Source organism: Eleutherodactylus coqui, chromosome 5 (genome assembly GCF_035609145.1).
Source record: "Eleutherodactylus coqui strain aEleCoq1 chromosome 5, aEleCoq1.hap1, whole genome shotgun sequence".
NCBI lineage: Eukaryota > Metazoa > Chordata > Amphibia > Anura > Eleutherodactylidae > Eleutherodactylus > Eleutherodactylus coqui.
The window spans coordinates 90,487,371-90,501,299 of NC_089841.1; the positions used below are offsets into that span (position 1 = coordinate 90,487,371).

The 13,929-nt window shown below is 49.0% G+C and overlaps 1 protein-coding gene across 1 annotated transcript in view; it reads right to left on the reverse strand.

The window, feature by feature from the left end:
- The window catches only part of SCAMP1 (secretory carrier membrane protein 1), a 47,571-nt gene extending 35,070 nt beyond the window's left edge, over positions 1-12,501 (reverse strand). Inside the window, exon 1 of the mRNA XM_066602846.1 lies at positions 12,372-12,501. Coding sequence (XP_066458943.1) covers positions 12,372-12,428 — 57 coding nt within the window. The 5' untranslated portion in view covers positions 12,429-12,501. The remainder of the gene's footprint in view (positions 1-12,371) is intronic.
- Positions 12,502-13,929: the final 1,428 nt, after the last annotated feature.

Sequence of the window (13,929 nt, forward strand, 5' to 3'; positions counted from 1 at the left end):
CATGGATCCGATCCATGAGGTGAGTATTTTCACCTCCCCTCATGGATCCGACTTCATTCAAAACAATGAGGTTCATATTCGAGCAAGACGTGGGAGTCTCGCAACGCGCAAATCTCGAGCATGGTTATCGGCAATGTGAGGCTGAGAAGTCCAGGTGTCGCCTGCAATTAGTGTAGTTCTGCCTGCGTTCTGCAGGGAAGAAACACTGCTGTGTAACAGGAGTCTAAGGGCTTCTGCAGGGGGGTGATTTTGCGCGAACGAAAAGGTAGAACCCGCAAAGAGTAGAACATATTGATTTCAATGGCTTCCCTCGCATTCAATGTTTTTGTGCTAGATTTTCGCATGCACAAATACATACACGACATGCTCTATTTTTGTGGGCATTTGACCAAAAAACACCATAGGAGTCTATAGGGGTGCGCAAATTTGCATCCCCTCTGCACAAAATTGCGAGATTTCACAGTGTTAATCAATAACACCGGGGACTAATTAGGCTGCCCAGCCAGTTCAATCATAGCGTGGGTGCGTCCCGCACCGATGTAAACAGGTTTGCCAGCACAGAAAAGCGCAAATATGAACTCCATTCTATTGAATGGCGTCATACACATGAGCGATGTTTTCCCTCATAGCGATACTGCGAGGGAAAAAAATTGTGGCATGTCCTATTTTTTTGCGTTCCTTGGAACGCATCACCCATTGATTTCAATGGGACCTTACAGACATCGCATGCCGTGTGATGTGCGAGTGCGATGCGAGGTTTCCCACTGAAACAGGCGCGAGAGGATCGGAATTTGAAGAGATAAACGATGAAACTAACCCTTCATCCGCCATCAGTGAACCAGTCCATAATGAGCTGCAAATGAGAAGCTGAATGTGCTGATGATCTTCGCAGGAACGTGTGACGCGTGGGGGTCACACAAGCCATCCTTACACGAACGTAAGCCTGCGGTTGTCTGGACCATCGCAACAAGGTGGTCACATGACATCACGAGCCGGCGCTGCAAATCGGCATCCTTACCATGTATAAGTTGGGAGCTTGGACACTGACCAGCATGCTCATAGCAAGACGGAAGGATTTACTGGAGTTCAAATGAGACATGACAGTGGGTGTCGGGCGGATGGGACGTTCCACGTTGTGCGGGCATTTAACATTCTTGGATCCACAGTGTCCTGTGTGCCGGGTAAACATCATAGAAGGCATTACCACCCACAGTGAACATCATGACTTTTGGCACATTGGTGTATAGTGCTGTGCTGTAGCACCCATGGGGGCTCAATGATTGTGACAGATGGCGTCTGGCTAGAATTCTCCGTGTAAACAGACATGCAGCTCTGGCAGAAATCACATCCACCTCCAATGCAGGAGCCCCACACATATATCCCGCAGGACAGTGCAGTGTTCTTTAGCTTCCATGGGGTATGGGAACAGAAGACCCACCTGAGGGCCTCTTAGCACCACAAAACTGGACACAGCACCTCACCTGGACTGATGAGCTAACTGGATGCTGAAGGACTGGCAACGTGGCGTGCTCTGATGAGTCACGGTACCAACTATTTTGGGCGGATGGTAGGGTTTGTGTGCGGCACAGAAGCCATGGACACCAGTCATCAACAAAGCACTCTGCAGGCTGATGGTGGTTTCTAATGGCATGGGTTGGGTCTACTGGCCCACCTAAGCATGTCATTGACCAATGCCTGCTACATTTCCCTGCTTGGTGACTATTTGCAGCCATTCATTTATCCCCCATTTATGTTCCAGCAGGATAATGCACCATGCGATCAGCCCAGGAATTGGTTCAAAAAGCTTTCTATTGAGTTCTTATGAACGGTGTGGTCTGCACTTTTGCCAGGTGTGAGGCTCATCGAGCATGCTGAAAGACAACGATGAGTTCACAGCGGGATACAGCTGCTACTATTGTTTCAGTTGTATCCTGCTCCCTGAACACAGGCGGGGTATGAGGAACACAGCTGTCCAGCCGTGTTCTTCATCTCCCGCTCAAAGCACTCGGCTGTATAACAGCCAGGCGCTCCGAGCAGAGAACAGCTGGATGCAGAAGACAAGCGGGGACACCAGGTGGGGCTGTATAATAGCCGGGTGCTCCGAGCAGAGAACAGCTGGATGCAGAAGACAAGCGGGGACACCAAGTGGGGCTGTATAATAGCCGGGTGCTCCGAGCAGAGAACAACTCGATGCAGAAGACAAGCAGCCCCGCTTGTCTTCTGTATACCCCGCTCGGAGTGCAAAGTAATCGCTCAACGTTTGAGTGATCACCTTGCGCTGTAAAGGCCCACAACGATTATCGCTCAAAAGACATCTTTTGAGCGATAATCGTATCTAAATGGGCCTTTACAAGCCAGCGATTCTCGCTCTCTGGCCTCATGTCCACTAGCTAAATGGACCGCGGATTTTGCCCATAGGGAATCATTGGCCATCCGCGGGTCCATTAAATTGATTTTTGCACCCGCGAATGGTATTTTAAAAGAATTGCGTTTTTTACGCGCGGGAGGGAAAAAAAAGCGGCATGCTCCATTCTGCCGTGGATTCCGCGCGGATCGGCAACATTGCTATCACATTGATAGCAATGTGTGCGGATATCTGCATGCAAAAAAATACCATTTAAAGCAAATCCGCGGCAGATTCTGCGCGGATTGTGTTTTTCAAGTGGACATGAGGCCTCTCACTCTTGGGTCCCATATTTACATGGGCCAAGAGCGGCCATAATTGCTCTTTTGAGCGATTACTCAAACAACTGTCGGCTAACATATGTGGCTTTTTTTGTAGTATGTAACCAGAGAGATCCATAAACCTGATGAGGAGCTGCGCACATAAAACGGACAGGATATTATTAAAGACGACTACTCACAAAGGGCCTTAATTTGTTTTTTGCTTTGGACGCACTGTTAAAAAGCCTGGAAAAGTGTATATATATGCAGCACGGTGGCTCGGTAGTTAGCGGTGCTGCTTTACAGCAGTGAAGTCATGGTTTGGATTAGAATGATCTATATTGGAGATAGTATGGGAAAAAAAAAAAAATCTATATAAAGCTCTGCCCACACAAGGTATAGAAGTGGGTTGGGTATCCTTTTATGGCTTTCTGAAACACGGCCACAATGTGCTATGAACAGAGATATCTATACTGTCCTCAGAGGAAAGTACAGGTATCCCATACTATGGAGGGCAGAACCAGCCGTCTGATATCACACACCGAGGCATTACGGGTACCATATGCCAGATGACGGGCATCAGTAACTCAAGGAAGGTCAAAATACAAAGCAATAGAACACAGAGTAAGAGATGTCAGCCAAAGCAGCCCGACGAGGGACATGGCCTCCGAAGATAGGAAGAGGCCTGTCTGCATCTGTAGATGATTGCTCATCCCAGAGCAATAAACCTTCTCCTCGAAATAAAGATTACTCGCTGTATAATTATGGCTGCGTTCACATCTGTGTCAGGACCTCCATCCCCGGCTCTGACCCACAGGACAACCTTACAGACCTCATTTCAAGTCAGTGCGGGGCATCAGGGACCGCTGGAATCTGTCAATGCATTGGAACTTGTTCTGAATAGATCCCATCAGCCATGCCACAATGTAATAAAGACTGGGGAAATGAGTGCAAGAAAAGTGGCTGCAGATAACAACCAATATTTCCCAAGACTCCTGCTTGCTGTCAGTGAATGGGAACAGGATAAAAACCCACAAATAACACCTGCGTTAGGGATCCTGCTTTTCTGTTCCGTTTGAGGGAAGCAGGAAAGCGGAATCCCCACATCCGGATGACCTCATCTCTGGACGGAACCAAACAATGCCAGACAGACCCCGCTGACTATAATGAGGTCCATTTGCTTTCTGCCCGGCGTTTAGATGGAAGAAAAAGAGAGCTGCGGGCAGCGCTGCTTCTTCTGGTATTTTAGGGCGATCTGCGATGGAACCTCCAACCGGAGGTCTCAATGCAGATGTGAAACCGGCCTCATATTATTCTTCCCACTGAAGGATTGCTACATTGTATCCATTCCGCACAATCCTCTGTAAACTAAAGCTATCAGTACAAATCCCTGCTGGTCATCTGCTACAACCCGTCAGGTGGAGGTAAACTGGAACAGGTTGTTTAGCCAACAAAGGATTGCCCAAACTAGACAACTTTCACAAACTCACTACTGGGAAAAGTATCAACAAGTTGTGCGGCGCCAGAAAGGTCAGAGCGTGTCGTGGGCCCCCAGACTACATGCTTAGTAGGACTGCACTAGACAAGCACTTTGGCCCCGTCGCACGGGGCGGATAGCTGCTCAGTTGTGCCTGTGTGAGTCCATTGTCACAGAAAAGGTATCCGGTGGAGACAACAAAGGCTTTTTGTATTCAGCTTTCAAGTTTTGAAACTCTGCAAAGCAAACATGCTGTACAAATAATCTACCCAAATACCTAAAGGATGCCTTTACATGGGACGCTAGAGTGCCCGACAGCTGCAGACCAAGTAGCACTCCTGTACTTCACAGGAGCAATAGTCATTCAAGTGAATGGCGGTGGAGCGGCCGGGGATTGTTCCAGCTGCCTGCCTCCATTCACAGTGAACAGGAGTTGTGCAAACACCGTAGCACCTCCTGTTTACACAGCTGACAGTCGCTTGGAGTTTAGTTCTGCTAAAAACCAAGCAACTCTGACAGGTGAGCGATTTCTCACTCCGCGCCTGTCGGTGGCCGCGTGTACGCGGCACGATTATCGCCTAAATTCAGTGTTTTCAGCAAGAATTAAGGCAATAATCAACCTTAACCTACAGGTATAACTAATCCAATCACTGCTGTATCTCATACACAAAAAAATAAACAATTCTACATAAAAGGTGCATTCGCACAAGAGTATACCCACTGTGTATTTATGCATGCAATTCCCAAAAACAGAACCCATTGATTTCATTGGGTTCATTCATATTGCATATTTCGGTGGCGCGTCCTGTCTGTGCGTATTTATGTGCTGAAATGCTGTATGGAGCGAGTAAAAACGCATGCACTTGCTATGTACACGGCCAATACCCACAATATGCCTGTGTGAATGCACCCTAACAGCAGGTTGTGTTGGCATCTGCCTCATCAACTGCTGGCCGATGCTTAGGCTGGTCAGACACGTGAGGTTTTAGATAGCTCAAAAGGCCAATTTAGATGATTGAAGGGGTTTTCGGACACTTGACTAGTGCTGACCCATCCTTGGAATAGGACCCCAACGACCAGCTGATTGAAGGGACAGTGGTGCTCACACTTCAGTCCATACGAGGCGCAGCGTTGAACACTGTATAGCGGCTTGTATTGCAGCGCAATCCCATTCACTTTGGAGGGTCCGTGTTTCGCTCAGGCCATGTGACTGATGAACGTGACATCACACGCCTGAGAAGACACCGCAACCTCTTCAATCAGCTGATCAGTGGGGATCCCGAGTGGCGGACGCCCACCAAACAATTAATGACCTATCTTGAGGATAGATCATTAATACACCCTGTAAGCTACCTTCTGTAGGCGTGAAGGAGGAAAAGCATGAAACGTGAATTGTAGGATCTGTCAGACAAAGGTAATGTCTCCATCTACAGAATAAGTGGGTATCTGACCACAGAGCCCACCAATAAAATGATTGGGGGTCCCAAGTGTCCCTGAATGATCCCGTGTGCACACCACGGCTCCATTCATTTCTACGGGACAGCCTTGTGATTGTCCGCTCATCTCTGACAGTCCCATAGAACCATGCAATGTGCCACAAGGACCGCCCGGAGAGCGATCACACGCGTTTCTCATCTAATGCTTCTTCCAGCGGCGGTTGGTCTGGGGAGGAAATGGGCGCTAAAGTCTTTGCACCACTAGAAGTCCCAAACGGCCGGCACATCACAGCAGAGACGGCACTGCCAATGGTAGTTTTAACTTCTGGTGTGCCGTGCAAAACAACGACCTTCATGTACCAACGATAAAGGACAAGATGGTCAGAAGACTGCGGCATGAAATCCCTAATGTATTGTTAGCTGTAGGACAAGCCAGCCATTGGTGTCTGATGCCAGGGATGCTTACTGAGCAGCAGAATGACGGGGGCCGCAGCAACCAACCGCTTATGAAAGACTGATGGGGGGGGGCGGTTGAGGTGATGCAAAGGGAGACACAAGGGAAGTAGTAGATAGTAAGGGGACACAATATAAGAGGACTACAGCATCTCGGTCAGCAGGTAACACCCGACTAATGCCCCGATATTTCAGAAGCACAAGACTCATCCCGAGGATGTGAATAAGAGCGTCACACGGCCCGCGGCTCATTAATAATGTGTGACACCGGCCCGCATGTAACCCAATACAGGAGGCACTAATGAAATGACTATCTCCAATCCTTGTACAGCGGGCCGGCTCACATGACATGAGGGTTACACAAATATGTCTACACAGCAATACCATGATAAAGATGGGAGGTATCTCCAGGAAGTATCATTCATTACAAGGCTGGAGCAGTTTATGTGGTTTTATAATGTTATCCACATGTAGGGCGCCACAACAGGGCTCCCATAGAGCTGCATGCGGCCTGTACCGTAGACCCCGTACGTACAGGATGCAGGTTGTGTCTGAGAATGTCGGGTGCAGTTTGCTCTCAGCCGTCTATTCGGCCTAACAACGATATGTCGGCTCTTCTGAGGGGTCTGTTTTAATAAATATCTGAATTATTCAGCAATTAACCCTTTCCAATCCACTTCCAACATTCTGATTGAAGCCTGTACAGCTCCGATATCGGAAGACGTCCGGCAGGGTATTCTTACTGTATATTACTTCCCGCTCTGTGGTCGGGGGCCTCTCTGGCATGTCACATACTGCAGTACTGGCTCTAGCCAGCAGATGGTACCATTGTAAAACGGCAGAAAGAGAAAGCCCCCTAGGAAACCCTGAATCCAAAATTGGATGGCAAAAGGGTAACCCTGGAGCAGTTTATCCTACAACTCTACATTTTGTCGTTCCTCTGTGTTCCTACTGGAAATGTATGGCTGGTGTTGGCGGTCTGATCCAGTCCCATCAGTGCTGAGTGTGTAGGAACAGCTGTCTGACAAGGGGAACGGTAGCAAATCGCCAGGAGGAGCAACAGGGAATCAGCACAACACACTTAAGAGAAAAGATATTTCACGGGAAGTATTTACAAAAACCACAAGTGATGAGGGGCGCTAGGTCCTCCATTGGGGGTCTGCAGCGCTGTTCCCACTACCTAATAGCCGTATACTCAGGACATTGCTAGAAGTGTATCCTACAAGCAGCACTTGGCCCATCATAGCCTGAAGGGATACTGACATGAACCAATAATACGGGTGAAAAAATGCTGCATGTGCTTTCCAATGCAAATCATGCCCAAATTCCTAAGCGCAATTTGCATACCGCCATCTAAATACGGCTTTAGGCTGCCTTCACACTTGCAAGAAAATTGCGTGCTTCCCATTTCCGATGCCTTCCCTCATGCGATGTGAAACCCCCCCCCAAAAAAAAACCCACATGTCTAATTTCTGCATTTTGCGTTTTCTTTCATCCCCCATGTTTCCCTATGGAGCCTCCTTTTATTGCATCACAACAAACTTGCGATGTTCCTGTGATGCGTTTTTAAGAAACTCCTATCGTCTATTGCGATAAAAATCACATGCAAGAGAAAGCATTGCTGGCGCTCAGACATCTCATGAACAGAATTGCAATTGTGCCGCGATTTTCTCACGGCAAAAATCGCATTTGCCAGTGTGAAGGAGCCATTAGTGTTATTAAAGCCACTAGCACTCATCTTAATCTACTGAAATTGTTCCTAAAGGACTTTACTATTGATGACCTATCCTTGGGATCCTGCTGATCAGCTGTTTTCCAGGCCCACTGCCATTGCCGATAGACCCAGTAGCAAATAGCTCTGTCTGTAGTGTAGTGGCCCAGGTTGGTATTGCAGGCACAGGTCCTACTGAACTGAAAGATGAGCCCGCAATACTAGCCTTGGCCACTATATTACGGACAGAGCTATCTGCTACTGGTCTGCCTGCAATGACAGCTGGCTGGCAGATACCGTGAGTGGCAGAACCACCCTGCCAATCAACTACTGATGACCTATCTTGAGGATAGATCATCAATAATAAAATTCCAAACAATCCCTTTTAAAAGGGCTTGTACATGATTGGGGAAAAAGCGTTCCAGAAACAGCATCAATCTTGCCAGGGACTGCGTCCTGTACTGCAGCCTATTTTTATTCAAGTAAACGAAGCTTACTAAAAGGGGAAAAAGTGGCGCTGGTCTTTTTTTCTCCCTTAAAAAAAAAAAAAAAGAAAAAATCCTTTCCCCCCAATGCTGGACAATTATAAGAGGTTGAAAAGAGACGATCCCCTATCACAGGATGGGTAATAACTATCCGATTGGTGCTCCAGAATGAAGGAGTGGTCATGTGATTGGGGCAGCTGCAGACAAAGTACAAGCATTCTGCAACAATTTCGCCCATGACTTACCACCGCGCCATTCATTCATGGACACTTGGGAGGCAGGTCCTTGTGATAGTTAGTGGTCAGACTCCCACAGATACTTACCGCCCCTCCTGTGGGTAGGTGATAAGTACTTTCTCAATAAACAACTCCTTTCAGTGCATTACATGCTGGCCGTCATCTGAATGTGAGTCCATGTAAGACATTGATGGGCTGACGCATTTGAGGTGCTTCGCTTAAGGCAGAGTGAACCGCCCCCCCGGTATATATACATGATTTATAGGAATCACTCACAGCCTCCCATCACAAGGCGACACTCGGATCTCCGCAGGATGCGCACCAGATCCACCGGGGCTTCTCCCCCGTTTCACGTGGACGCCGCTCTGTAAATCCCATTCACATGCATGGAAGGAATGCAAAACATCCTCAGATTCGAGATCTCAGATCAGACACGTGTGAGCGGGCCCGAGGGCGGCCTTGTTATAACCAGCGCAGGAAATTGCCTCCAGTAATCAGATGACGGCTGTCCTCGTCCCACAGGAGGCAGCGATCAACAGAGAAGATCCATGAGGCTTCATACAAGACGTCTGCGGGAGAACTGGAGCAGCACGGAGTACTTCTAGGATTTCTAGTCATTTCTTTATGGCAAGAACAGTATAGTCTTGATGTCAAAAAACACTGGTACCTTAACCCTTTCAGACACACCTACAACCATGTCCTAATGGCACACGGGGCGTGCAGGTGGGACGGAGATAGTCTCCAAGATTCAAATGAGAAAAATAAATAAACGCTACACTGCAGCGATTGATGAACCAATCACAGCCATTCAATGCAATGGCTGTGATTGGTTCATTTAGTGCTGCAGTGATTGGTTCTCGAGCACCGCTGCTGAGCCAATCAGGGCCAGAGCTTCCTGGAGGCAGGATTTTTGAACCCCCTGACCAGGAAGTGCTGGCTGAAGACTACAAACAAGTGCCGGAGAAGTGCGGCGAGGGGACAGCACCTGCTAGCTAGTGGATTTTTTTTTTTTTTAAATGTATCTAGGGGTTATTTTCAGGGTAGGGCTTACATTTCAAGCTCCACTGAAAATCCTGGCAAAAGAGTGCTACAAAGTTAAGCGACTTTGTAGCGTCACAAAGTTACGATATCGCCGGGAGAAAACGCAGCTATATCGCTCAGAACGCAGCTGCTATATCGCTGTGATTTTCTTGGGGTGAATTCGCTGTCACCCCAGAGGCCTAAATGTAGGCTATAATCCAGAAAGGGGAGACGATGCATTTACTCCCTAAGTGACTGGGGGTGGGGTTTTTTTTCTCCCCGCACCAAGTGAGTGTATATTGTTTTCTACTGTTATTGGCCACCATCACCAGAGTGATATTCCTGAGCGCCGCGTCCATTTTTCTATTTGCACTCCTGCCCGCTGACATGAGAACGTGACGGGTCCCGTCTATGGGAGGTTCACGTATTTTAGATCTACTGCAGATCTTGATGAAGTCTGCAGTGACGATCCACAGCACAAGGACCGCTTAATACGGTGGATTTTCTGACCGTATTTTTTACTGACTGAATGCGGACAAAACGCGGAACCAAGGAATTAAATTGGTGATTTCGGTTTTATGCAGACGATGTTACACATAACCGACCACAAAACACGCAGCAAAGTCACCAATTAATGGCAATGGATGGGGAATAAACCACAGCGAATCTGCGTTCGCGTCCATGTTCAGGGCGCTGTTTTTGCACGTCCCGGTGATCTGTGGGCTGACAACTAAACGAACATCATTTGCGCCGCCTTGTGTTTTCTATTACGTGCTTGAAAAATGGATGCCAGCACGAACATAAGAAGAAAAACACATGCGTACAGCGAAAACGCACAAAGGCAGGATTTGCACAAGCGACTGCCACACGTAAAAAGAGCATATTTTCTGGGCCATTTTCTTGGGATTGTCGCACGATTTCCATTTGTTTTTCAAGCAACATAAAAAAATGCAAGGCGGCCCAAAAGGTGTTATTAAAGGGCCGGCCCTCAGAATCCATGGGTACATGCGTTACGGATCACACTCACATCGTGCGAGCGCAGTCACTTGGTTTGACCACAGGCGTTGAATGGGTGATTTTCATCAGAAAATCTGACTAAACTAGGACTTTTTACCCCGTTTCTCTTGGGCTTCCTGTCCGAGTTATGGGCCGTTTATGGATGATTATCAGGCAAAATTCATTCAAACGAATGAAAATGCGCAATAATCGCTACGCCTAAATGCAAAGCTCACTATCAACCAGCATAAGAGCCATGGCCAGACATCCGACCTCCCGCTGCGTGTGAACATCCCCCTTAACTCCACGTGTTCCGTTTTTGGACTGCTTTGATCCGAAAATGGTCCGTGTGACCGCAGCCTAAGGGCTTACTTGTACGAGCGTATATCGCCCGCTGTTTTCACGGCCGGCCGCTATACGTCTCCATCTGAGCAGTTACCTCCCTCTCTCCTCCACTCCGAGCGGTTTGCAATGGAAATGGGTGGAGCTAAGCTCCCAGCACCTCCCCCTTGTCATTAGCCAGCGATGGGAGTGGGCGGGACAGAGCAAAGCTTAGCTCCACCCCCGCCCCTCCCACTGCACTACGCTGATATACACTTGTGTAAATAAGCCCTGACAGACGCCATGAAAACGGTGCCCGCTCTAACGCTCACCAACACGCCTCCTGTCACTTCAGAGAAATAGCGATCCTCCGGCGCGGCTGAAAGCCATGGCGATGCGTTCCTAGGGAACACCCAAAGTCAGGATGTGCCGCCATCTTTTCCCGCACCACAATGCAGGGAAAGAAGAAAAAGAAACTCACTCGTGAGTGAATGAATGAATGTGGTTCATATTCATGCAGGATTTGTGCATCTCGCAGCGCACACATTTTGCACGCTTCTATCAGCGGTGTGATTAGAGCCCACTTACCGCTCTGCTGGGGGCCGCCGGCTATTTCTGCTGTCCGGCTCCATCTTCAGAGCCGAGCAAAGAAAATCCCACAGCGGGTTGTCCAGCTTCCTGCGATGGCGAAAAGGTTTCAGATAAAATAGTGCAACATGCTGCGCCATTGTATCCAGAATTTAGTGGCGGTTCTGGGCCAACAGCTCCACCGGAGAGATGAAAGGAGCCCAAATCCACATGCTTTACGTTTAAAGGGATTTTCCCGGGAACACATATATATTTATATGAGATCCCGCTCACCCTGCCTTAACACAAGAACTATCCCGATACTCACATCTCCGTCCCGGCCCACTTCAGGCTGCAGCAGCCAGTTTACAGGATTTCACAGGCTGCTGCAGCCAATGACATCACTGATCCATTACCGAGCTCTGTCATTGGTCACAGCAGCCTGTGACATCCCGTAAACAGGCGGGACTACGGCCGTAAACAAACACCGGAGCGCGGACCAGCGGCGGAGGAGAGTATATGCCTAATTCTGGGCATGAGGAGTTAAGCCTTATAGTTACAGACTACGCTGCAGGTTTATTCTGTAAGGCACAGATGGGCTTTCTTCGGCATTACCCCGCAGCCCATTCCTCAGCACAGTGTGAACATAGACATGCCAGTCCTCATCCTCAGCCAGTCAGGGCTGCAAGGAGCAGCAGAGTCATCATGGAGAGCTTCCTGCTGCTAAGGGCATCCCATACTAGGATGGTGGAGCTCCCCTTTAAGAACACTGCCCTCCTGTGCTGGAGCCTCGGGACATCTCACTATGGGGGTCCCGCTCACTACAGGGCTCAGCAACACGACACAAAGCCGCCGACATCCCCGCCGCCTCCTTACACAGCAGTGCCGGGAGATACCATCACACACGGGGGCGGGGGGAGCCGGGGAGGCGATACATTGTCAACACAGACCTGTCAATGAGTGATGCAGAGCCATCACCATGGTAACGGCTCGCACGGAGCTCACCTTAAATGGATTATTGAGATCCGGATCCGCGAACGGGTTACTATCGAAGTCGGACATGGCGGTGGCGGGTCACGGGCAGCTCCCGGAGCACGGACCCGCACGAACCGTTATCCTAAGCAGCAAAATGGCCGCTCCGGATGTGACGTCACTACCTCACAAGCGTAACCGAGTTAGTCCGCCTCTGTGAGGGGCTCTACACTCCCCCCCCGCCGGCGGCGTCAGGTGGTACGCTCGGCTGTCATGGAGGACGAGCTGGTACCTCAGTCATCAGTGTGATGAGGGAGGCTGCCTCAGTCATCAGTGTGATGGGGGGAGGCTGCCTCAGTCACCTTGTGAGGAGAAGTTATAATGGTGTAATAAAACAATGTAAAAACAAAGGTTTTCAGTGTGTTTATTGGTTTGTGGTGCGCCAATTACGCTTTGTTTACAATTAGGCCACTTTAGCCGTGACACGCGTAGGGTGGCCAATGATGGCAGCATTTCCCTAACGGACGTGAACGCCATCACGTTGTGACTCACACGGTCGGTTTTTTTACCGCATATTACACGCCTGGGTTTTGCTTGTGTAATGCGCGATAACAAACTTTGACGTCACTTTCCATTGTGCCTCAGCGCGCAAAACATTGCAGCAAGCACTATCTTGGTGCGTCCTACAACCGCGCATACACGCCAAGATAGCGTATGGGGATTGTCGGTACACAATGTATTGCGTACTGCTGAGATCCCCCCATGGCACGCAGGAAGAAAGCGAGAGAGCTCTTAGAACACTTTCGCACGAGCAAGAAAACCGTGCGAGATTTGTGTGTTGCGAGACGCACGAATATGAACCCCGTTCTTTTGAATAGAGTCATATACACGAGCGGTGCGCTGCAGGAAAAAAATCGCAGCTTGGCCTATCTTTGGGCGTTCCCTCGGAACACATCACCCGTAGTTTTCAATGCATCGCACAGCGCACACGCAATGGGAAACACTGCGGATCCAACGGCCCAGCTGCGCCGAGGGATCGCCTGAAGTGGTGCGAGGCGTTTTTGACACACAACAAGCCTTGCATCTGTGAGTACATCACAGGATGGCGAGCACACTATCGTAGTCGCCTGTGTTAAATAAGCCTTAAGGAGAGCACCTAGAAGGTGTGAGGAGACTTATAAGGCCATCCATGCTCCTCTGGGAAATATGCAAATGAGAAGATTGAACAACGCCTCTACAGCGCCACTTATTGGAAGGCAGCATTCCTGCAAGTCAATATTTTTTAACAAGCCTTGTAATAATGACTGGGAGTTGTGAAGCAAAGCCAGAGTCTTCTCCAGAAGGAACAGATAACCATACACAGACAGCTGTTTCAGGGTGATTGCTCCTCATCATAGGTTTCTGGCTTGGCTAGTGAGGCCTATAGAAGAGGATCAGGAGAGCATCTAGAAGGTATGCAGAGATGGATGGCCTTATCTGTCTCATCTAGAGATGAGCGAGTATACTCGCTAAGGCACATTACTCGAGTGAGTAGTGCCTTAGCCAAGTATCTCCTCGCTCGTCTCTAAAGATTCGGGGGCCGGTGCGGGTG